We start from the raw sequence: 26,495 nt of genomic DNA, 5'->3' as shown, positions 1-26,495 counted from the left end.
ACAATTGTCATTCTACCAGGGGACCCGTCTTTTGAATGGGGTGCCACTTGTTTTAGGAATGAACTTTTCAGTGGCGTCAATGATAAAAGCGGTAAAGTATGAAACAGCATGATCTATACTAAAATTAACAATAACATCTTGTGATAAATAAGTGGACTCCTTAAAACATTCCCAGTCAGCTGAGGCCAGTTTCCAGCGAAGGATGTGCGAGAAGGGGGGGGGGGTCATGTTGGTTTACGAAGTTCAGTTACAGGGAAGTGATCACTTCCGAATGGATTTTTAATTACACCCCATTCTAAATCAGGAAAGATAGAAGCGAAGCTGATTGACAGGTCTATTGACGAGTATGAGTTATGATGTGGATTATAATATGTTGGTTTCTTATTGAAGAAGCATGCACCATACGTTAAAAGGAAATTTTCAATGAGTTGACCTCTCGCCTCACATCGCGAGTCTCCCATATCGTGTTATGAGCGTTAAAATCTCCCACGAGTACGTAAGGCATGGGAAGCTGATGAACGAAGTTATAGAAGTTCGTTTCTTCAAGATGATGGTTCAGGTGTATGTAAATAGAACATACAGTGACCAATTTATTAAAAAGAATGACCTGAACTGACACTGCCTCAAGTGACGTCCGAAGGGCGAACTGTCGGCAAGCTACAGACTTGTCGGCTACTATGGCCACACCGCCGGAGGCGTTAGACTCGCTGCGGTCTTTTCGGAAGATGCTGTAATTACAATGAAAATTGGTGTTTGTAGGTTTCAGATGTGTCTCTTGAACACACAGCAACTTTGAATTGTGTTTGTGTAGCAGTTCTATAATGTCGTTGAGGTTATGAAGAAGTCCTCTGAAATTCCATTGTAGTATTTGTGTTTCCATTATGATAAATGTGTTTTGTGCTGTGTGTTTAAGAAACAAGGATTAACTCACGGGCCCTTTCCAGGCACCGTGATGTGAGGCTTGTCTTTTTATGAGTGATCGTGAGAGTCTCACCGCTCCTTAGGCACTGGCGCCGCCATCTGGCTGGTTGTTGTGTCTGTTGCCTCTTGCGAGGCACTGGACACGCGTTCTTCCGAGCGCTGTGTTTGACGTGAAGGCCTCGACACATCAGATGAGACCTTTGAGGCCACTGGCCCGGAGGTCGAGGGTCCCTTTTGCTGGGGTGGCGGAAAAGCGCTAGCTGTAGTTGCCGCAGGCTCACTGCGTGTGGGCCGGACAGCCGCTGGAAGCCATTGTGTCGCCACCCCGACGCGCCACATGCGTAAAGCTGATCTTGGGCAGGTACAAAATCCACCTGCGTGCCTCCTTGAATGATATTTCTCTTTTACTTTGATTGCTACTATTTCTTTTTCTTTTTCCATGATGGGCAGGACTGTGAGTACGCGGCGCGCTCCCCATCACAGTTCACACAGTGGTGAGAGTTTTGACATGATTCAGAGAGGTGTTCGTTAGCACTGCATTTTGCACAAGTCCGACTGCCTCAGCAGTTCTGTGAACTGTGGCCGAATCGCTAGCACTTAAAGCATCACAGAGGATTTGGGATGTATGGTCTGACTTGGATCTTATACCTTGCCTCGATAGTGTCAGGCAGGCTGCTTGAGCCAAATGTAAGTACAGTGGAATCTCGATGATGCGATCACGGCTAATATGAATTTCCGGATGATACGAATTTTTCTGTGGTTCCGGCCGAGCCCCATTACTTTGCAACGTGCTAGAGAACGGTTGTTACGAATCAATTTTCGACCAGCGTCGGTTGATACAAAAATTAACCAAGACACTGGAAATTCTGAAGTGTGCTTGGTGAAAACCAGAAGCTGCTGCTGTCTGCGCTCCACTTCCCTGGCTTTGCTGTTCGGTGACATAGCCAGTTGCTGCTGCCGTCTGCACTCCAATTTATTCGCTTTGGTATTCAGCGATATCGCCTGTCGCTGCTGCTGCTTTCGTTCTGCTTCCCTGCCTTTGGTACCCGGCAATGTAATCAATCGCTGTTGGCGTTTCCGTTCTGCCTCCCTTGCTTTCGCATCTGGTGCCATGTTCAGTCGTCGCATTCGCTCCTTGTTCTTCTGGCGTTCCGTGTTGGGGGAATCCGGCGTCCGCTGCCGCTTCCCCGAACCGCTTTGCGCGGAATCACTGGGCCGCTTCGGAGCCATGCGTCTCACTCACTCGACTGCAATGAGACGTGTCGAAGGAGCGGCGGTGCAGCTGCCATCACCGACGCATGGCCAATGCGCGCGCTCATTCTACCCATGATTCTACCGCTGTGTGACGTCACGGTTGCTACGCGCACGCACCCCACCGCACGCCGGTTGCTAAGGAGGGGAGGAGGTTGCGCCGCTGCGCGGAGGAGAGGCCACAGTTGGCACGATTCCAGCGCACGGACGGACGCGACCGCGAGCATGAGCCGAAGCTTCCGCCCCACCGACTGCGTGCCGCGAAAGGGAACAGCGCGCAGTCACGCGATTTCTCCCCTTCTCTTTCGGTGTGGAGACGCGGCACGGAGGCTGCGTGCGACTGGGCGCGAAGAGTTTGAAGCGGTGGCGCTTTTGTTGCTTTTGTGCTTTTCCACGTGCCATCGGACGGAGTAGCTGCTGTGCTTCGGACCTCGTTCTTTGTGTTAGACATGGACGACGGCGAAGGTCCACCATCGGCGGCTGAAACGCTGCACGCGCTCGTAGTTCTGAGGCGTGCTATGGCTGCGGATGACATCAGCGATGACACGTGCACGCATTTTTATGGATTTGAACTAAGTCTACTAAGTGACCTGACAAAGGAAAAGATACAGAATGACACTAAAGACTTTTTCTTCAAGAAATAAATGCTTTACATACATGTGCTTGAGTGAGTTCACCTCTGACTCTTTAATTTAGCTAGTTTTAATTGTTTCGATGATACAAATTTCGGCTAATACGAATATTTTTCGTGACCCAGTGAGATTCGTATCATCGAGATCCCACTGTATTAGGTGCTTGGTATCGATTTCTTTTCCATCACGTCTCACTTTAATTCTTTTGACATTGATCACGTTCTGATCATTCCAACCCTCTAGAAGTTCGGCTTCAGATAATTCTATCAGATCAGCATTGGAGACAATGCCGCGGCTAGTATTCATGGTACAGTGTAGGGTCACTGTTACTGGAAGACCCTAAAACGATACAATATTGAGCAGTTTTTCATGTTCTTTCTGATCGCGGAGCTCTAGAAGTAGATTACCGCTTGCCATTTTCGATGCTTTGTAACCGGGACTGGAAACTTCAGTCAGAGGTTTCGAGACGACGAAGGGCGAGAGCATTCTCACCATCTTTTCAAGTTAATCAGAGTGGATTACGTGAAAGTGGGGAAAGTGCTGTGTTTGACTGCCAAAAAACTTGAAGACATCTTCTGTGCACCCTCGTTTCTAAGGGCAATCAGGAAGTAGGGGTAAAAAAGTTGCCATGAATACACATAAAAAATTCGGCAACAGCGCCGACCACCCACCACGGATTCCAATGAGGGGACACGCCAGAGTTTGCACGACACCAGTTCTACGCCGCTACTATAACCAAGTATAGTGCACCCAATGTGGGATAGCCACACAGGGTTAACCCTTGCCGCCAGGAAGAAAGGAAGTAAAATGAAGTGAAGAGAAGACAGGAGAGATGGCAAGCGAGAGAGAAAGACGAAGGTTGGAGGGAGAGAGAGACAGGAAAAGGCAACTACCGATTTACCCCGAGTGGGTCAGTCTTGGGGTGCTGTCTACGTGAAGCTAAGGCCAAAGGGGCACGTTGCCTCTGCCAAGGGTCCTCAAAGGTCCAAGCACTCAGCGTCGGCTCAACCCCCAGGATCCCCTTTTCCCCGGACACGGCTAAGCTGTGCACGGTTCGATGCGGGAAGTTCCGAACCTCGTGTGCTCGGGCACGTGGAGTCGCAACACGGCAAATGTCTGCTGACGCAGATGCCCCTGCAGGGATCATACCACATTCACTGCAATGTGAGGTGCTTGAAGCCTTTTACGATCATCTGATGGCTGGTCATCTAGGCTACCACAAGGCTTACGACAGAATACGAAGTTGCTGCTCCTGGCTTGGCCTCTCTTCAGCCGTTGCGCAGTACATTGCATCCTGCGTTCATTGTCAAAGCCACAAATGACTAACAATAGCTCCTTCTGGCTTTCTGCAACCTCTTTCTTGTACCGCTTTGCCTTTCGAAGTCACTGGAATAGCCTTGTACGGCCCTCTTCCCATGACCTCAAATGGGAATCGTTGGATTGTGATGGCCGTTGACCATTTAAGATGCTATTGTGAGGATTGGGGGGTCAATCCCATCGCTCGTAACCAGTTGTCAAGATTGGAGTCGGGCATGAATTAGATGGTAGCTGGCCCATGCCGTCATCCAACTTATCCATGCTGAGGACATTGTTGAAGGAAAGGACTGCTTCTCATCGAGAACGAGGAATGTGGGTTTGTTTACAGTATCTACATAAGGATGTTGCAGTTCATCAGTCTAGCATGACTGCGAGAGAAAGTACCCTGAGCAGCGGCACAACAGCGGTTTATAAACACTCGGTCCTCCCTCGATCTCACGGTGAGGGAAACGGCCGACCAGGCACCGTAGACGAGCCGCCTCTTTGCGCGAGGGATTACACACACACATTTCCGCACAGGTTCACGGTCCTCAACCGAGGTCAGATGGTCTTCGCAGAACCAGGGCTGACGTCGGGAACGGTGCGTGGGAAGGGGCCTCGAACTACGTTCCCTCGAGGACTCCCTTGTTCACAGCAGACCAGGTCGGCGGTGGCGGGTTCCGCCACAAAGCCTGGTTCGTCGAGCTCATCTCGGCAATCCCGCGACGCAGAGTGGCAGACGTGGCGCATTGTCCAAAAAAAGTTGACGCCGCTGTCGCAAATGGCTGGCAAAACTTGCACCTCAGCAGGCCATTTTTAACACTATGCGTAGACAGCCTCTCTAGAATTGGGGACTGCCATTGAAGTCGCCGATTTCTTTCTATGCAAAATTTTTTTTATGCCATGGAGCTCCGCGCATTCTCTTCAGTGACCATAGAAAAGTCCTCTCATCTATCCTTACCGAAGGTCTGTGTGCCTCAAACACCCCTCACAAGACAACTTTTAGTTACCATCCACAGAGCAACGGCTTGACAGAGCGTTTTCACTGTACCCTCTTAGACCTGATTGCAATGTACATCCGCCCAGACCACACGAACTGAGATGCAATCCTGCCGTTCATGACATTCGCTTACGACACGGCTACGCAACATATCATCGGCTTTTCTACCCTTTTCCTCGTCTATGGCCGCTCACCAAGTTTTGTTCTGGATGTATCATTCCCTTCGACACCTGTACCAGTACCAGCTCCTTTCTCAGAACAATTTTTGTTTCGCCTTGCAGACTCCTATAACCTTGTTTGCATTAATACTGGCATCTCCCAGGACGCTTGGATGTCCTGCTATGACTCAACTCGCCGTGCTGCGACTTTTTCTCTTGATCAAGTTCTTCTTTGGACTCCTGTATGTGCTCCTGGCTTATGCGAAAAATTTCTCACTCAATTTATTGGACCCTACACAGTCACTGAGCAGACATCTCCTGTTAATTAGGGCATCTCGCTCCTTGGAACGCCGTCCAACCACTGTTGCACTATCTCAGTTGCCATGCGGCTGAGATACAGTCCAACCCAACTATATCGAACCCGTTTACATCGAATTATTCTATATATAGAACAATTTCTGGTCACGGTATAGTTACAATGAGTATATATAGCAAAAATTACGCTTACATCGAACAAAAATAGCAGCGACTCCCAATATATCGAACGTCACGTGGCGGAAAGTGCCCCCGGAAGTTGGCTTTCCCTCGCGGTGGCAGGAAAACCCGACGGTGTGGCTTCATCCAACCATTCTCCCTATGGTGACCGCGCTCCCTCGGACGAGCCATTGACACTCCCTACAAGAAATGGTCCTGGCCCACCCGCAGCGCCTGCTCAGACAGCCAATCAGAGGCCCTTGTGCCCTTGTCGTGCAAGATGGCGAAAGCGCGAGTTGTCTCGCTGCTTTTCTGGTTCATCGTGTGTGCGTGTTGTGGGCCTTCTCCCGCAGTGTTGCCCTGATGAAGCGGCAGAATTCGCCTTTCGTCATGAAGCTCGAAATCATAAATAGGGTCAAACGCGATGAGAAGTCGGATGCCCCCACAGCGTACAAGATTCCGAGGAGCACTCTCAGCACGATCTTGAAGAATACGGGGGAGATTAGGGCTAAAGTGGCCAAACTCGCGACCCGGTGCCCGTGGCGCCCGACCCGTACGCTCGGCCGTGTACGAGTGGTTCATCTGAAATCACTTCAGCCGTGCAGACTTCCGCGTGCTCGATGATCACTGTAAATTCCAATGAATGCGACAAAGCCATTGCCGGTGTTGCCGAAGTTTGGAGCGAGCTGTCAGAATTTCCGGAAGCGTTGAAGAATCAACGGTGGACGAGTTTGTGAGTGCAAATGATGGTGTTGTGACCACGGGAGAGCCCAAAAACGAAGACTACACTGCCGACATCGTACCGAGCACAAGTGAACGTGGGTACAATGAGAAAAGCAATGACAGTCCTTGGCCCACATCCTCCTAAGTGATTGGTGCGCTCGCACTAGTCCGGTGCTTCTGCGCAAATGCGGAAGGTTGCGGCCTCAGCTGCTCCGACTCCTTAGACAATGTGGAGAATTGTGTGCATCGCAGGCAGCGAAACTGCCCAAGCAGGATAGAATGCAGGACTATTTCGTGCGAAACTAAGCTAGTTTCATCAATAAAGTGATTTTATAAATGGTATGTGCTTTTATGACATCCAAATCTTTAGCAGGCTTATATCGAATTATGCTCTGCATCGAACATTATAATAGGAGTCTTTTTGCGAGTTTGATATAGCCGGGTTTGACTGTAGTTTAAAACCATATACTTGACACTTTTGATAATACAGTCGAATCTCGTTATAACGAAGTCCAATTTGCAGCCAAAAATTTAGTTAAATCGCGATTTTCGTTAAGTCGAGGTTCGCATGTATCCGCAGCCCAAATAAAGATGCAGGTTCTTGAAACACTCCTGGCGTATGGCACCTTGTAGATAGCAAAATTACAAAGATAACCAATAAAACCTGGATCTAATAACACAACCAAGAGTGTGATGCCCGATAGCCAGCGGGTACGAACGCATTTTTCTCCATTACGCGTACGGCGAAGAGCAGGTCTGCAGCAAGCGCTGCGCCTAGTGCTCACAGCTGCCACTAGATGTGGCCATCAGTGCCATCATCATCATGATTTGTCATCACTAAAAAAAAAAAAAAAAAAAAAAAAAAAACGTTCACGAAGACATGGCAACCTGTGGCGTAAAGAAAAAAAAAATTATGCACATACCAGAGCTATCAACTTGAATATTCTTTCGAAGAAAATTGGAAGTAGTATTAACTTGGTGGATCCATGAGGCCACCACTTCGGATCATACCACGCTCAGTAAAGTAATGACGACATTTATTCATGAACGCTGGAATATTTTATTTAACTTCCTGCAGAGCAATTCTATGCAACTCAGCTGGAAGCGAAGAACTCCGTCAGCTTCATCTGCCGCTTTTTAATAAGCATTGGGGTTGTAAGGCGCTTGTAGGTTGACAGGGCTGCTAAGGCTTGCTCTTGCGAGTGCGCGCCCGCATACGTGCGTAGGAGATCCAGCGCATCCATGACTTGCTTCGGTGTAGCTATGCTGCTTGCCGCCTGGAGTTCTTCGTCCGAGTCGTCGTCCTGCGTTTCTGTATCTATGACACTCTGGATTATTGTGTCATCGTCCAGTTTTTCAGTTTTCACAGCGCAAGTATCACTGAAGACAAAGTCCTCGAGTGTCACGTCGCTTGGAGCACCTCCCTGATCGCAGAGCAGCTGCCACGAGTCAATGACATCTGTTGTGTATGCCATACTTTCGTCACCGTCATTGTACTCACGGCGGAGCAGGGCCTTAAAATTAAGGCGAAGGTCCGGGCTTGTTTCATGACCATGTCGCACTTCACTGGCAGGGGCCGATCACGCATTTCAGCGACATACGCCGCAAGCTCAGCCTACAGCTCCGGAAAGCGTCCAGACTTCGGCACATGGGAAATTTCTCACTTGCCGTCACAGGTGAAAATTTCGCTTCGCTGCAGTTGCCACTCTCGCAACACCTGTTTGTGATTTGTTTCTTCGGCGTAAAGGATGGCAGCCCTCTTGAACGCTGCTGTGAACGAGTGCCGAACGATTAATGGGCCTGGAGCACTCATGACGACTGGGGAAGCATAGAAGTAGCACGTAGCCGGCAGTCAAGTGGAACGCGTCAAACCAATGCCAATGCCTTTCAACAGAGAAAGAAACCCGTGAGCGGTGTCTGCTCTTCCACGAACTACCGATACTCCCCGCTAGTGCCGCCGTTCTGAAGGTGCCGCCGCAAATGGGAACAGCGGCGCTTCCATCAATTATCGACACCCCCCCATGAGTGTTGCATGCACTGTAAAACTCTCAAAAATGTTGAAAAACCATTCCGAAAAGCGAACAAACACGCGGGACAGCGAAAAGATACGGGTAGGGCCACAGAGCAAACATAAAATTGTAACTATGTTGTAGCTCCCGTTGGTCTCGCTTTTTTGGCGGGGCCATGTTTTGGTTTCGATTGTAAGTCGACCCCCCAACTTCAGACTTTCAAATTTTAGAAAAGTGGTCGACTTACAACCATGTAAATACGGTAACCAACTGAGAAAACGTGCCCAACGACCGCTGTTTGTAAACTTACTTCCGGTTGGCGCTTTTCCGTTCCAACAGGCCGGTGACGTCATAGCGTGACGCGTTCCGCTACGGGTTTCATACGTACACGATAGATGGCGCAGCGGCACGTTCTGCTCCACGTATTGAAGCGCGCCAGGAAAATTTGAGCATTAAAGGGCGCATGCAAATCGCTGTATGCCCGGCTAAAGTTTTCGTCTGCCTGTCAAGGAGGCTCCTGGTATGTGTGTGCGATGGGCGAGGACTTCGTTAAATCGGAAGTACAGTATAAAGTGACCTTGTTAAATTGTGAAAAAGAATACATGGTTTTCAATGGGGCAGAGATTGGGAGAAATAAAAAGTGCGTTACTTCGAGAATTTCGCTAAATTGAGGTTCGTTATATTGAGGTTCAACTGTACTTCCGTGCGGCTAGGCGGCTGCTTCCACAGCGAGAGCGAATTAGTGTGAGTGCAACACATGCCTGACTTTCATCTTCGTCATCTCTAGGTATCATCATCTATTGTACATCTTCCTCAGCTGCATATATCATCATCAGCTGCACAGCTTGATCTTGAGTGCGAGCTCAGCTGGAATAAAGCGGTTCCTTATAACATCGACAAATAAGATGTGTGTAGTGTTCACAACAAGCTCTTACAAGTCTAATCTCTAAATGAAAGATGGAAATACAATTAGATATACAGATAATACTTCGTAGATTACACCGGATTAATAAGAGACACAGTAAGAAATGCTTTTGTATAGAGCTTGGCATTTGGCAATAATCCCGCCTACCAATTACTTTAAAATGTATATTACTTTTGGCTTTTCCTAAGTGTTCAGTGATTATGGTCCACTTGATAAAGTTATTTTGTGAGTGGACAATTTAGAGACTTCCACTTGAAAGGATGATTATGCCAAATATGACAGTATTTTTTGCTAAAGTGTCAGATACTCTTATCACTGCTTTCTTTCTGTCGACGTAGATTTTAGCGAGGGGGCCAGATGCTAGAATGAATGAGGCCTGCGTGTTTTGGTAGCGGCACTGTGCACTCCACGTTAAATGTATGTCCAGTTCAGCATAGTAAACAGTGTATGGGGGTGCTGAGAAGGTGGTGGTCCACTATGTAGGAAATGACAATTTCTGTTTAGTTAACATAATTACTCTAAAGTTAAGCATAGTTGGCACACTGTTCTTGAAGTCGTTAAAAAGAAGTGCAAGCTGGCTAGTTGAATACTCCTCGGCTACAGCTTCAGAATAATAAAAAATTTGTTACCTCTAATGTTTATTTTCCCTGGTTTATAAGAAGAAAATTGTCATATGGAGCAAAATGTGGCAAGTTCAGATGATTATCAATGCAGTTATGCTCTTAGTTTTTTTATATGGCCATCGCATTGCTAGTCTTGTGAGCAGGTGTATTGTCCCTGAAAGGCAAAAGCGCTTTATTCACTAGCATTCCGAGTTTGCTAGTATTACTATTTCTACAGGTTCCCAATCAGAAATCCTCTGCTATGCCAAATAATTGTGACCATAGGAGGGAGAGCGAGGAAATTAGAAATGCAGAGAGGATGGCCTGAGGTATAACTGCCCTAGCCTGATACTCTGGTCAGAGGGGAGAAAGAGGGCGGTGCGACAGTGAGGATGTGCAGTAGGATGACTTCCCTGGCTGATCTTTGCTGACTGCGTGACGACGGACCATTTTTGATGCACGCGGCAGGTCGCACCTTTTTTTCTGAGACAGCTTTATTCAGTCAAAGAGAGCCAGACTGCAGCCACTGCAGTAATTATAACTTTATTTCCTGATCATAGTGATGTAACCACCTTTCACAAGCACTTGCATTGAGGTCACTTGAAGTTCTTCGAATTCAACGGTAAAGTGTCTGCTTGATATTGCATTTGACATGCATTCAACCACTTTGGCACCCATTTTAATGGCGTTTTCTGTAATGCAACTGCTCATGAATTTAAAATGCAATGCAGTCTACCCACATATCTGGTGCTCGAACAGGTGAGTTAGAAAACACTCAACTGTCTGCCAAGATTGAAGCATGGTGGTGACTAACAGTTTTAGAGATTGCTGTTGTTGAAGGACATGCTGATTTTACCAACATCAGTCAGAAATTCTCCCTGTTGAAAATTTGCATCATGTGACATAAATACTACCGGTACTGAACATGCCATAAAACAAACAGAACAAAACAAGCTGTCCCATCTTGCCTACTGGAATTATTTTTTATGCAAAGAGAGAGAGAGAGAGAGAGAGAGAGAGAGAGAGAGAGAGAGAGAGAGAGAGAGAGAGAGCAAAAAAAAAAAAAAAGAGCTCAATACAAGCAAACTAGTTCTTGCTGGAATGATGAGCTGTATTTTACAAATAAAATAAAATTGCTTTACAAAATTATAAATTACTGCAATGGCATATACAGTAAACTACATTACAGGACTGCAGACTTCCACTTTACTGTAGCCACTGAAAACATTTTCAGAGGAAGGGCTACCAACAGGTGAGGTCAAAAGCTAAGCATTTTCAGCAGGAAGGCATCCACATAATCTCCCTCATATCCTCCTCTTCCTGCTGCATTGCTTTTTAAGTATTCTTTCAGCTTTGCCTCCAGCTCATTGAGAGAAAGAGGGAGAAAAAAAAATGTTGACTGGAAAAACAAAGTGACAACCTCTTTTTTTTTTGTTCTTGTGGGAGGTGACATTTCCCTGCATTGGAATTTACTCAGTGCTGGAGCTACTAAATGGTTTGACGATATCCCAAGGCTTACAAGTAAAGTTTACGTGGCGTCTATGAGTTTTGACAACTCACTGTGAAAAATTTTAGGGCTCACACTTTTCAAAATACGCAAGCTCAAGTTAACAAGAGAATTGGTGTAAAGGGAGGCTCTATACAGAGCACAAAATACCATCAGATATTTTTTTCTTTTTTTTAGCAACCCACCATGGTGGTTTAGTGGCTATGGTGTAGCATTGATAAGCACGAGGTCGTGGGATCAAATCCTGGCTACGGTGGCACCACTTGGATGGGGGCAATATTTAAGAACACCTGTGTACCGTGCATCAGGTAGTCAAAATTAATCTGGAGTCCCCTACTATGGCGTGCCTCATAATCAGATAGTGGTTTTGGCATGTAAGACCTCACAATTTAACTTAATTTAAATTTTTTTTAGCAACATTGTAGTTTACACTGATAAAGCTTAAGAAGTTCTTCAAATGAGTATAATTCTTAGACTGACCGAAAGTTGAGCAAGTTGGTGCACTGCAGTTAACGGCTTTTGTTTTCAATCCTACTTCTGTCCATGTTTGCATGCCTACCTTCCAGTAACACAAGTACATTTCATTGCCCCATTTGAGTCCAGTCTAATAAACTTTCACTCAACAACTTACCTCTTTAGGATATCAGAGGCAGCTTTCCGTGTCTCTGCAAATCGGGCATTGGCCTGTGTCAATGCTTTCAGGATGTTGTCTTGTGCTGTCAAGTTCTGCTCCAAAAGTGACACCTCCTGATCATGTTTTTTCAGTTCAGTTGCGAAAAATGCCTGCAAACAAAAAATAAAATTTGCCAGTGCCATATTAATCATACATTGTGTGGAAACAACCCTGCTATGCATACACACCTGAAGATCTTCGCCTTTGTTTCTGGTCACAATTTGCCTAGTGATATCATCCTTTTGAAGCGCATCTCTCAGGTGTGAATGTAGCATCTGCCTCTGCTTCTTCATCTCTTCGACTTTGTCTAGCAGATGAGAGAGCTCCTTCACAACAGCTTCGTTGTTGGGCACTGAAGTAAAGTTTAAAATAAGACTTAAGGCCATAGCACAGGCTTACTGCACTTCATCACTCAGTCACATGAGAAACCAACTTGGGAGGCTTGTAGAAAATGTGGCATGTCTACTGAATAGCCACAATTGCTTAGCCTTCAAAACTTGCATGAACCATGAATTGCGCAATGCTCAACATGGTGAGCAGTGCAAATGATGGAACAAGAGAGAGGAGACACAGAACATATATACTATGTGTCCTGCTTGTATTCTCTCTTCTGCACTATTCAGTATGTTGAACAAAAGCCAACTAGTCCATTTATGAATTGATACACACAGAATTTCACCTATAAGGGCTGTAGACATTATGTGCTGTAGATATTTAATAGTATCAACAAACAAGTTTCTCTCAACTGAACAGTTTCTTTAGATTTGTGCCAAAATCTGCCTTGAGCAATATAAAAAGAAGAAAAAGGCCAATATGTGTCGGTGGTTTTGCATAACCATAGTCAATTATGCTGCAACTGCACACTTGTGATGAAAAGCACTGGTACATTCCCTGTATCATTTTCCCACAAAGCCTTGTTCCATGTCTTGCTTGAATAAATCCTGTGTACCTCTAAATAATGATGTACTTTGTCACTGATTTATAGAACAAAACTGAAGCTAGTCTCAAGATTTCTACTAAGTGGACATGCATTGAGCTCTGACCAGCTTCAATACGACAACTGCAATACGTGCATTAAACTTATTGATTATAATTTGCGAAATCAACCTTTGCGATTTCAGGCACCTATCTTCTTTTAAAAGGAAGAGTCAAAAAAAGAAAAGGCTTATAATAGGGCTGTGCGAATATACAGTTAACCTTTCAATTAGCTGGTTATTGCTTCAGTTGCAATTAATTTAGTCAGTTAGTCACCTCAAGGGCTTAAAGAGGCCCGAACCACTTTTTATCAAAGTTGATGAATGCATTTGAAGTTAAATTAGACTATTTCAGAAATACTTTGACACAAAAGAAAGGGGGTTAGCTGAGGGGCCCGATTTTTATTAAGCGTATCATAAGAAGCCAACAAACATTGACACCAAGGACAACATAAGGGAAAATTACTTGTACTTACTAAATGAATTAAAGAAATGATAAATTAATGGAAATGAGAGTGGATGAAGAAAATAAATTAAAGTAAGGAAAGGACACCACCATTCCTGTGGTGTCCTGTCCTCTTCATTGTCCGTGTTCCTTTGCGCTGCAATGACTTCAATACATATGAACCAACTCGGCCAAGAAGAAATTTTATTGAATAGAGAAATTGGAGTTGGCCCTGGGCTAAAGCTTCCTCTTAAGGGGCCCTGAAAAACTTTTTGAACATAGTAAAAAATGTTGTCAATCTGTTAACGAGGCTCCTGTGAACATGTGAGCCGAATATTATTGCACTACATGCAGCAGAAGATTTACAATCTCGTGACAAAAGCAATAAACAGCCACTTGCTCTCACATCCGCAATGTCATCGAAAGCAGTTGGCCCACCAATCGCTACTGGCTGGTTTCGTGATCGCGGGAACATTCTCAGTAATACATAATTGCTCATTTTGAGTTAAATAAATGAAAAATATATGTCTGCGACTCAAGAAGACAAAAAATTATTTCATCTTTGCACTGCGCAGAGCTGCCTCTGCTATTCATGACCTCCGAGATGGCAGCAGCATGTTGCATACAGTCGTCTACCACAGCTGTTACGAGGTGCCGCAACGAGCTCTTTGGCCGTCGTGACACTAAACTTTTGACCACGGCATTGCTCTCTTAGCTGCTCCGCTGTGTAGCTTCCAGCGCATTAGCGGAGATGAAAAGGGAGAGAAAGCTGGGTATTAGTGCGATAACTGCACTCATAGGTGAAGGATTCAAAAAAACGTTTGTGGAATGAGATTCCAGGGAACGACATACTTTAGTGGGGCCATTCTACGATTAGTTAGAAAAGTGTTTGAGGGCCCCTTTAAAGGCACAGAGTGTACTGTTGTTCCTGTCATTCCTTTACTGTTCCCACTGATAACTATGCCGATGCAGACTCTGTTGCTAAGTTTCCATGGACGCTATCACCAGTTTTGCTCTATTTCAGCACACATTTGCAGCACTCCCCGTGCGGTACCCTCCGAGGGCTGCCTGAATTAACCAGTGCGTGCCCAGATGCGTCCCAAGTAACGAGCTGATGCCATTAAATAATGCACATGTTTGCAGGGACCAGAGGGTGAACCTGAATTTTCTGATTTGCTGAATTAACGAGGGTCAAATTAATTAATGAGGTTTTACTGTACAAGAACAGACTGCTGAGCTAGTTGGTTCAAGCAATTCGAGCGGAATAGTTGTAGTTGGTATGACTTTATAGCCGGGTGTAGCACATAATGGCAAAACAAGACAAGACAAAGAAGGGACGGATGCACGTGCGATTGGTTGGTTTATGATCACAAAACTGCAGTGCTTGAAAACAGAAAAAAAAGAGGCACTTACGAACTCACACAGTGCTGTGTGTGTGTTTATGTAACTCCCTCTATCCTGTTTCAGACCACTGTAGCTTTGTGTTTGCCAACACAAACAAGGTTGGTGGGAAGGATACGCACAACACAGTGCTTCTACCACTCTTTGTTTAGTCTGCATTACTTTTGCTTCAGCTCGCTTTTCCCCCTAAATGATCAAATGAGCAGCTTACTCACTGCCTAGCTTGTCTGCAGACCATTTCAGTCATCTATACTATAGTCAGTATTTCATTTTAGGCAGCTTGGGAGGAGAGAGAGAGAATAAACAATTTTATTAAGTAAATGCAGCTTTGGAGAGGCATGCTCATTCCAGAATGCCTTGAGCTCGGGCCGCGTCCTGGGCCCTCGCAATCAGCCATTGCTGATCCTCGAGGTTGGAGCTGGCCAAGGCTCTCTCCCAAAGTTCGTTGGTGTGGTAAGGGTTCAGAGGATCTAATGGTGCCTCTCTGCAACCCCCTACTATGAGCCCGAGGGACCTGGGCTCTGCGCAGAAGCAGCATTGTGGAGAGAATTGTGTAGGAGCTATGAGGTGATTTCTGGTTGGGTGGGGGAATGTATTAACTTGTAGAGCTCGGAGGAATCGCTCCTGCTCTCTAGGTAGTGACTTGTGTGGGGGTGCATATGTTCTGCGGGTTAGCTTGTAGTGTTGTGTGATGTCTTGGTACGAGACTAGAGGGTGCATGCGCTCTGGTTCAGATTCCTCGGCGTCAGCTCGGTGGGTCAAATCTCGAGCCACGTGGTTGGCGACCTCATTGCCAGGAATGCCGTGATGAGCTGGCGCCCAGATGATCATGACTGATCTCATTGGCGGCTTTTGATTGATGATCTTGAGCGTAGTGGTATGAATTCTGCCGCTAGCAAAGTTGTGGCATGCCTGTTGGGAGTCGGTCACTATGACTTCGATCTCTGTTTGGCAGAGCGCGAGGGCTATGGCCGCTTCCTCGGCTTGGAGGGGATTGTTTCTGGTGAGCGAAATGCTGCTTCGATGTTCTTTGTTGACGACTACGGTGGCTGTTGCGGTTGTGCGTCTGGGGTAAGACCCCGCATCCGTGTAGGCTGTAGAGGGCAAGGTCCCGCATTGCTTGTGTATGACCAGAGCCCGGACCTCCATTTGCTGTGCGTGGTGCACTGGGTGCATGTTGCGAGGTAGAGGACGTACGGTGATGTTGCTCCGGATGGCATGGGGTAAGTTCCCAGTCTGAGGCGGCAGATGGCTGAGAGGGGCAGAGAGCCCCAAGCGTAAGAGGATGGACCTCCCCGCTTCCGTAATCGCCAGCCTTCTTCGCTGACTGGATAGAGGTGCCTCGATCAGCTCCTCAGCCGTGTTGTGCACTCCTAGTCATAGTAGGCTTTCTGTGGATGTACTGATCGGCAGGCCCATCGCCTGCTTATTACCTTTCTGATCATTGTGTTGATTTTCTTGAATTCCGTCGCATTGAGTAGTGTGCATGGAATAGCTTAAGTTACCGTATTTACTCTCATAATGATTGCACGTTTCTGTCAAAAAAAAAAAATATTGACGCAAATTCAGGGGTGCGATCATTATGCGGGTTAAATTTCCCATGAAAAGAAACACTTTCTTTTTTCATCCTGCATCTGCTGCGGGATGAAAAGCAGGCAGCTTTCGCTGTCAGTGCGGGACACCAAAACAAAAATGGCAGCCGGCGGAGCAAGCCAAACGCGCCGAACACAACTATTTTTCTTCTCGCGAGTACATTACGCGCCTTGAAACAGTTTCTTCCGTATCAGCAATGAATAATATCGTTAATATAATAACGTAGCCATGTTTACTTTGAGGGGACAGAAACAGAGATGGGCATGCTTAGCTGCCAGTGACATAGAAACACATGGCGGGCACGCTGCAGAAACTGCAGCATTTGTCTTCACTGCTATCCTAATACGGCACGTTTCCGCTAAGGGTGGGCGAATATCTTAGTTGCGTTACAAGCGTCGGCGTATGAATAGGGTACACTTCTAACATACCAGTGTAAACGTGGCCACTAACGTGTAAACGTGGCCACTCGCGATTTGTTGCGTGCCCACAAGTGCAGACGAGAAGAATCGAAAGGTGCCCTTTATGTTGTTGTTGTTGACCAAAACCATTATGAAGACTACAAATAATAAAGCCGAGACAAGTTTGGTTGTAGCTTTTTTTTTTTTCATGGAAGTGCAGAACGTTATGAAAGGAATGAAATGGGGCATCTGCTTAAGAATGTTGGGTGTGTGCAGAACGCTTGGTATGTCTTCAAGAGTCGTTCGCGTAGCATTCGACAGATGGTAAGCACGATCATCATTAGCTAGACTTGGCACACGACATATTGCTGCGGCAAGCTCAGGGTGCGATCATTACACGGGAAAGAAAAAAAAAAAATCTAATTTTGATAACAAAATTCAGGGGTGCGATCATTACGCGAGTGTGATCATTATGCGAGTAAATACGGTATTCGATACATGATGAAGGCTTGGACAAGCCGAAGCGTGTCCGCCTCCCCCATGCCTCTTGCCTTGGTTGTTATTCGCTGGATCATGTGGGTAGCTTGGGCTGTTGTATATTTAAGCTTGTGAATTAATAGTGTTAGTGCGATCCGACTGGAAAACCATTCCCAATATCTTTACGCTCTGAGATGGAACGATGGTGTGTCCCTCCAGTTGTATCTTGATAGTGGGCAAGTCAGATGCATGCTTCTTTCGCGGTGAGACCAGGAGTAGCTCCGACTTTTGGGGGGCGCAGCTGAGGCCGCATGACTTAGCATAGTCACTCACCATGTCTGCCGCTTTCTGCAAGCGGCTCTCCATTGCCCCGATGGACCCTATGGATGACCAGATGGTAATGTCGTCGGCATATAGGCCATGCCGGATCCCCGGGATGTTATCGAGGAGCGGTGGAAGGCCTGGCCTATTAGGGCGATATTGAAAAGGAGAGGGGATAACACTGTGCCCGCCCAGTAGGAAGGGGTTTGTGGCTCGGTCACTGACCTTTAGGATGGCTTTTCTACCTGAAAGAAAATCTCTGATATAGAAATATGGACTGGCCCCACAGCCCAGCATGTTTAGCCTCTGTAAGATTGCCGTATGCTTGACGTTATCGAATGCCCCTTTATAACAGTGGGGGAGTTGCTTGCCGCTGGTACAATCACCTCCTCTTTCAGCTGAAGTAGGATGTCTTGAGTTGAGAGATGTGGACAGAATCCTATCATTGTTGTTGGAAGTTTCCCTGAGTCCTCCAGGAATGGTTGAAGCCGGTTGAGAACGATGTGCTCTAGGAGCTTTCCTACATACGAAGCAAGGGAGATCGGTCGTAGGTTCTCAATGGCTAGTGGCTTGCCTGGCTTCGGTATCAGACGAATCTCGGCCATTTTCCAGTCCTTGGGAAGGTTTCCTTCCCTCCATACTTCATTAGGATGAGTGGTAAGCTCTAGCAGCGAGGGGTTGTCAAGGTTGGCAAGTGCCTTATTGGTGATTTGGTCCATTCCCGGGGCTGTGTGGCGTCTCAAGCCCATTATCGCCGCTGTTACTTCATGAAGACGAATGTCTTCATCTAGGAGTTCGTTTGGGTTGCCGGTACATCAGCTTGGGAGGAGGGGTTAAGTACGATACAGTTGATGCTCATTACAATGGACTGTGATACCAGGAAAAAAGGTCCGTTATATCCGAAGTCAGTTCTATCCAGTATTTGGGGTCGCAGTATGTTGTGAAATGGTGTAACTTTGAATATACAGTCAAACCCACTTATAACGATACCAGTTTTAACAATATATCGGTTATAACAATAAAAAGCTGTTGCATTGCCAACTTTTGCATGTTTTCTACGGGGAAATAACCCGCTTACTACAATGTCTCTGTACTGCATTATTGGTTATAACAATGAAGTCTGGCTGCTGGGTGTCCGTGCTGAAAAGTAATGGAATGCGACATCCTTCAAAAGAAAAAAGAAAAAGTGAAATGCAAGCCACTGCACAATCGCTTGCAATCCAAACTACCACCACGCACTTTTTTTTATGAGGGATGCACGCCAGCCTTGCGCACATCTCTCCCGTTGACCTTCCACCCCTCCAAAAACGAATTGGCTGTGCCCATAGCTCTGCATTGCGCCACCCTCCGAAACACGAATGGACCGCGCCAACTGCTCTGCCGGCGCTGCTCCCAGATTGTTCGCTGGGCCCTCACAGTTGGTTCTTTATTCTATGGCCCTCATTCTGTGCAATTCTGCTTACGCTTGTGCTTGATTTTGCTCGTTGTGTCAAAGTCGGTCTTGGCCAAATTGTTTCTCAGCCTCGTTTGACTCGCCGCCGAAACGGAAGATGGCTGACCTGCCCACTGATCATTGGCAATACATGATATTGCCAGTGAAAAGAAAGTGCACTGCTATAGATTTGGAAACGAAGTGCTTCTAATCGATGAGGTGATCGTTGCGAACCTGCTTGCATCGGATAGCGACCGTGACAGCCATGATGGCAGTGCTGATGTGGAAGGGCAGGCTGCCTCAACATTGTCCTTGTGGGAAGTCATGTAGATGATTCCGTCCCTCGTGGGATTGTTCTTGCGAGGGACCTTCCGCTTCACTACATGGAGTAGCTGGATGCCTTGGAGATGGATGGCGGCAAGCTTCGCGTAATGCAAGCAAGACTGACGGACGTGCGGTTTTCTCGTGCAAGCCAGTGGGTAGTATGTGGCGAGATGCTTGCGGTGATCACGTCCCAGCACTTCTTCTGGATTTCCCAAGCTGAGATGCTACCGCAGCAACCTTCCCGCATTTTTTAAAAGCTAACTTTTGGGGCCACCAAAGCGATGCCTCGGCAGAGCTCGCATGTCACTTGCTGCCCATCTTTGCAGTTGTTATAGCAGTTCCATTTCATTCTTGAACACCGACAGTTGAGGCTTGTTAACAACACGTGACTGGAGCGCGCAGAAAGCAGAGTTAAACAGTTAAACGAGTCAACACAATCAGAAGCCAGATGGAGGAAGGTGGTGAGGAGGAGAACTGGCCTCCCCGTCGTTATAATTTTCTCGGAACAGCTACGCCATTCCCCATTTCGATTTTTTTTTCATGCAACCTGGCTGTAACAATCGAATTTTTGTGGCACTTGAATACTGTTACAAGTGGGTTCTCGACTGTACTGCTATTTAGCCCATAGGTGATCACAAAAATAGGTAAAAAGAACACAGACACCGAAAATAAGTAACTATAGATAAACTTATTTTGCGTTAATTGTACAGCCCCGTGGCACTGCATCTTCCTTTCTGCCGTTTTCTGGACACTGGTTGCTGACAAATGGCAGTTTTTCTGCACTAGAGTATATAGACGCCCACATAACGGCAACATTAAAAGCCACTTAGCATCGCCATGCTGGCCACCCAGCCTGAGTGCATTGCTGCCGCCCATGACGCAAACATTGCCTACAGTTTATTTTTTACACAAAACAGTAGCCGATAAAATAAACTGATGCCTTAATTTTATCTTTAACAGCAAGCAATGACCACTGTAAAATCTGTAGTGCAAACGAAAGCCGTGGCACAAGGCCAGTTTAGAGGCCGCAGCTGGCTGCCACCTGCATTGCATGAGAGACAGCTCGACTGCATCATGTGCCTCCACTGTGGATGCCGTGAACAGCAGCCTATCTTACTTTTTGTGCAAATTTAAGCAGCAAGAAATAAATCATTTCAAAACAATGCATTTTGCGATCATTGGCGGTTGTTTTTGAAGCACTGTATGCTACAGCTTTGCTTTGAAGCTGGTTAGGCCTAATGGCGCCCTCAGCACTTGTTTGGCACCGAGTCGACAGCGGTGAGTGGCGATGGGCGACCTACCCAGTCAACACAAAAGCTACTCTCTGGTGGGGCATTGCGCGACATGCTGCTGCAGGAAGCTTGCCATTAGTGTATTCGTTCCTGAAAAAAATGTACATTTTCCCAAATTCTGCAAGTGGCCGGAAATAGTGTACACTGCCCTGCTGCACACATGTATTGCCGCAGCAAAGCATGTTGTATTTATACCATCTAGACAAAATTTGGCTAAAAGTTTGTTTGCTGTAGCCGATAGTCGACTATAGCTGGATCTGTTAAAGTGGATATTGTCGCAATGATAATATAAGCAGACCAAACTAAGCGAGGAGAATGCTCTGTTATATTCTAAAGCATGTTGTATGCAGATCTGTTGTAACAGGCGTAGACTGTACATTCATTTCTGTGAGAAGGTAAAGAAGTCAGAAAATGCTGTGGCTAAAACCGTAAAAAATTTGAAGATCTCGTGAAGGTTCCACACAAAACAGCCAAGAGAGTCGAAAAAGCCTGACCGTCAAGCAGTGACACTGAGGGCAGTGCTTTGTCCACTTCTTCCAGAGGGCTAGCCAGCAGTTTGAGGTTTGCTGAGTGGGCAGCCAAACTTTTCTGCAGGGCACTGTTAGAATCCGCAGTGCGCTGGTGCACCTCCAGGTACTTGGTAAACTCGGCCGTTAGTTCGGTCACCAGGTTCGAGGGTGCCCGCTTGCCAAACGCTGTGCTATGGGCTGCTTCCTTTTCCCGCTCCTCCTTCAACAGTTGCTCAACTTGTGCAAGGTCCTTGTCTACATTGTGATAGAGCTCCTTCAGGCCTGCAGTAAAGCAGTTGCATAAGAAAGTGGAGAAATGCTCAACTTTGATATACATATAATAAACTTTAGCTAAACCACAACATAACGTTTTTGTTTTCCAATGTAAGTTACATTGAACACCATGAATTTTGTTCCCCCCAAGGTAATTTTGTCCTGCAGTTTTGATTGAATAGTACATGCACATTAAATGCGTGTAATGCTGTGAGGTACAGCACACAGACCAGGGATTCGATGATAAAGCAGATTTTCTTCTCCGCTTATGTGTAACTTCAAATTGGAGACTGGATTCCTAACTTGGCATTGCAAACTATCCAGTGCACTCGTAGCGTTTATTGGTTTCAGTGTCTGAATGATGAATAAATTAAGTTTTTTCGGTGAGCCCGCGGAACACATATTTTTACTCACGGTTGCACCTACAGCCTGTGCGACAGGTGAAAGAAAAATTAATTCATTTGCATGGATCCATAAAATTAGCTCCATCCTTGCTGCCCGTGTTGACAAGGGCCTCAAATGAGGTGACAAAAATACTAGACAGTGGTGATGGCGATGAAAGATATGGCAATCGTTTGGCTACTGGAAAGTGACTGACCTCAGTTTAAGGTTACCAGGAAATGAAGACTTGGTGCAAGCACTGACTGCACTTTAACCTGTCTGTACAACGACGGCACGATGATGGCCGAAATGCTGACCGTCTTTGTCACATAAAAGCATATATGTGTACGCAGTGACAAGCTTTCGTGGTCACTTGAGGAATAAGGACATCTTTTCTATTAGATATGTTTCCTTTTTCCCTATAGTCCCTACTCGAATTTATAAGCAATCCCCACCAAGTTTGCATTACGCTTCCAATGGCTGTATTGTGCCCTTCCCAATGTGAATAAGAACTTAACATTTTACTCCAAATTAGAAGAATAGTGATAGTCTATGAACACGTAACAAAGGCTGCCACTGACTTTACGAAGCTCTGACTGATGCACTTAATAATTTGATTTTGTAAAAATTTTTGAATGCTTTTATCATGTCTTGCACAGGGATTCAACTACACCTGTTCAAAGTTTCAGTTCTAATTCTGTATTTTCATGCTTAATGCCATAGACATAAATTAATTTTGTGCCTTTGCGAGATGTTTTAGTGGGCGCCGTTACTTTGACAACAAATTTCTTGTGCTTCCTCTAACTGACCCATGCACTTAAATTTTTTCACATGTTAATGCTGAGCAATAAGCTGATATTCCTACAAGGTTTTATTCCAATCCAAATTTTAGTGTTCATTAGGCTATCGTTTTGCACCTCAATGATCTCTGCAGTGTGCTCCAATTATTATGACTAATTTCTTGTAATTCCTCCAGTATGCTGCAAATTACCCACTTTATTCCTCAAATATTTCATTCTGATATGACTTTTACTTCTCTTACAACAATCGTTTCATCAAACATCCATCCCAGTGAGTGTTAGGTGCAATTAGAAAGACTAATACTTTTTCGGAGTCCCAAGATTACCCTAGGTTTTCACGACTTCCAATGTAGATGATGTACTTTGTCTCCTATATTCATAGTTTCATCCCAATTCGCAATAGACCACTTAAATTATTTCTTTGCATGCTTTTTCCCATTGCAAAACATGATCCTAGTAGCATAAGTAGCATGCATCGCTGTAGCCATGAAATGCCTGCAATAGTCGCCAGGGTCCAGGAAACCATTACAGGTCAAGCTGCAATTGTGGCTTTTAGTCAACCTGACCATCCAACCTATATATGGTCAACAGACTCGTTAAATGACTTCAATTTACATCTTTGCAACGTGCAGCCAGCATCTATTACAGCAAAGCTCAAGCAGCCTACAAGTTACATAAACTCTTTCTATGATGGCAGTGTCTGGCTCAGCAAGCAATAAGAGAAATGCTCACCTTGAATAGTAAGCACCAAGTCACTGACGGCTGTAGGGCACACACTCAGCCTGGCACAACACTGGACAACTTCCTGTGGCACTGCTTGAGGATCCATTACCAACATGCTTTTGTCCAGGTTCAGAGATGACAGGAAGGCCCTGTTGGCAAACCACCACGAGTAGCCACTTCAGTGTTTAACCACTGCTACCAATGCTGCGCAGTAGAACAGTAGAACTTTGACAATTTCCTGAACTAGCATCACACAATCCAAAACCAAATTCAGGGAGAACCAGATACAAATGCAATCTACACTTTATCTTTAGCTGCAGTCAAGTAATTTTAGTCAGTCCTTTCCGGTGTTGTAATGTTTAACAAATAAGAATATGTGAGTACAATAGACTCCACTTAAAGGCGCACTGAACCACCCCTCGAGCTTAGTAAAAAAACAGTCTGCGGATAGCATATGCTGCTGTGAACATTTCAGCCAAATTTTGCAGTCGTGCGCGGCGAGTGAAACTCGCAAGCGGAGCATCAAGCTATCTTACAATTTGTTTTCGACAGAAGCTTTCTCCTCTCTCTTTCTGGGGCTGCCATATTTCTACATAAAGCAGATTCCCATATGTGGCAGCTATTGGCCAATAGCTGACACTCAAGAAGGGTGTTTGAATCAGTGCACTTCTTCCTACTGTCACTATGTATGCAGTATTTATAGACACAGTTTAATAAATAGGCTGAAGTAAGCGAAAATTTGCATTTAGAATTTCAAAAAGAATTACATACTTTCACAAGTACAGCTATCGTACTCGGCCGCTCGGCCGCGCTAACCCCTGTAGGATTGAAACTTTTGGCCACGCTGCTTATCAATTTCTTAGCCATCGGATCTCACTAATTTCAATTAGCGAGATTTCACCATACGTGACATGAGTATAAATGAACACGTAGTATAAAGATAATAATTCGTGTTCTGAAAAGAATGCGCGTGATTTTATGAGAGCGCTTATGCCAAAAGCTGTTTTCTGCTTAACAAACACAATATGATTAGTAAATTTCAAGTGAGAATCTAATTTTATGCCAAGGAACAACACACAGTCCGCTGCAGGAATAAGGTGACTGTCTAGAGTTACTTGGGGTATACACGGCACGATCCTCTGCTTTGTTTTAAATAACATGAACCGAGTTTTGAGAGGGTTTAAAATTAAATGATTTAACTCACACCATTCAACAACTTTCACTAGTTCATTGTTCAGTTTAAAGAGTAAGGTTGATAAAGAGTTATCAGACATGGAAATAGTGGTATTATCAGCACATAAAATAGCATTAGAAAGGTCAAGAACATAGGGTAAGTCGTTAATGTAAATGCAAAACAACAAGGGTCCCAGTATTGAGCCCTGTGGTACCCCTTGATTAATAACTTTCGACTCGGAATAAGCGCCCCCTACACAGACTGTCTGCTCACGGTCATGTAAGCAATCTTTAAGAAAAGTAAAAGCTGGACCTGTTATACTTAAAGATTCTAGTTTGGCAAATAAAATGGTATGATTAACAGTGTCAAAAGCTTTAGTAAAATCTAAAAATACTGAGCCAACAAATTTACCACTGCCAATAGAACACCTTATGTAATTCGTTAATGCAATAAAAGCTAAGCTGGTCGAACTGCCAGGACGGAAACCGAATTGGCAAGATTTCAACAACTTAAACTTTGTTAGGTAGCTGTTTATACGTTTCAGAAATTATTTCTCAATAAGTTTACTAATGGAGGACAAAATAGAGATTGGGCGATAATTAGACACCAGAGATTTATCACCTTTTTTAAAGACAGGAATTACTTTTGCTTCCTTAAGCAAACTAGGAAAGGTACCGCATTTAAAAATTAGATTTATTATGCTGCTTAGTGTTTCCGCAATGCAAGGGGCAGCAAATTTTAAGTGATAGGCAGAGATATTGCCTAGAACTGGGCAAGTGTTTTTTAGATTTAATATAGCAGAACAGACCTCATCGGCTGTAAAGGAAAAAAGAAAGAATGTGTGATTGCAACGGTTACATGGATAGGAAGAGGCTATCGGGCTATTACTGTACACTTCATAGAAGTACTCACTAAATGAGTTGGCTATACAAGACGATTTAGTGTAAGTCTCACGTTTATAAGTTATTTTATCAAAGGTTCTACTAGCCCGGGGTGCATTCAAAAAGTCGTTGAAAAGTTGCCATTGTTTCTTAGGATTATTTTTAGCCTTGCAGAATTCTTTCTCATAATAAAGCAGTTTTGATTTTTTGAGTAGGTTGTTAAACATGGTAGTGTATTTTTTATAGCGATGTGCTAGATTTACACTGAACGGCTGTTTTTTAGACTTCCTGCAAAGATAATCTTTTTTTACCACCGTTGGTTAACATACTTTTTGTTATCCAGGGATTACGTGGAAATTTAAACTTTTTTTTTGCCTTTGGCAGTTGTAGTGCTAGCGAATGCAGCTTTGAAAAATAACGAGCACAATTTTTTTTAGTGCCTTTTCAGGATCACATAGAATGATAATTGATGACCAGTTGGTACCATTTATTGTATTAACAAAGTTATCCCGGTCGAACCTGGAAGTGAAATAACTAGTGTCATAGTAAGGCTTTTCTGTAACAAAGGTAACAAAAATGGGAAGACGATCTGCGATAGGCATGTCAATGACACCCGCACTTGGAGATGGTGTGCTAATGTTTAAGGCGTGATCAAAGTTCCAGAAGCGGAAAATCTAGTAGGAGAAGTAATTAAAGACTCAAGCCCAAATCCACTTCATAGGAGAAAAGAAAGAAGAAAGCATTTTTTAAATCTTTATTTTCATTTAGCAAAACAACAGGGAAATGTTAAAATTCTTTTTTATTTCAAGAAGCCAAGAAGCACTGACACCAAGGACAACATAGGGGAAATTAGATGTGCTTAATAAGTGAAATGAAGAAACGATAAATTAATGGAAAACAAAGTGGATGAAAAAATAACTTGCCAC

The 26,495-nt window shown here is 45.0% G+C and overlaps 1 protein-coding gene across 2 annotated transcripts in view; it reads right to left on the bottom strand.

The window, feature by feature from the left end:
- mop (tyrosine-protein phosphatase non-receptor type protein myopic) overlaps positions 1–26,495 on the bottom strand; it is a 95,248-nt gene that overhangs the window by 42,119 nt on the left and 26,634 nt on the right. For both annotated transcript variants that reach the window (XM_075676401.1, XM_075676402.1), the window contains exons 11-14: positions 23,524–23,663; positions 21,323–21,619; positions 12,360–12,523; positions 12,130–12,281 (exon numbers count right to left, since the gene is read on the bottom strand). In XM_075676401.1, coding sequence (XP_075532516.1) covers positions 12,130–12,281; positions 12,360–12,523; positions 21,323–21,619; positions 23,524–23,663 — 753 coding nt within the window. The remainder of the gene's footprint in view (positions 1–12,129; positions 12,282–12,359; positions 12,524–21,322; positions 21,620–23,523; positions 23,664–26,495) is intronic.

The sequence above is a fragment of the Dermacentor variabilis genome, unplaced genomic scaffold (genome assembly GCF_050947875.1).
Source record: "Dermacentor variabilis isolate Ectoservices unplaced genomic scaffold, ASM5094787v1 scaffold_12, whole genome shotgun sequence".
Classification (NCBI taxonomy): domain Eukaryota; kingdom Metazoa; phylum Arthropoda; class Arachnida; order Ixodida; family Ixodidae; genus Dermacentor; species Dermacentor variabilis.
Note: the sequence above shows the minus strand (reverse complement) of the source record. Positions and strands in the feature narration are given on the sequence as shown.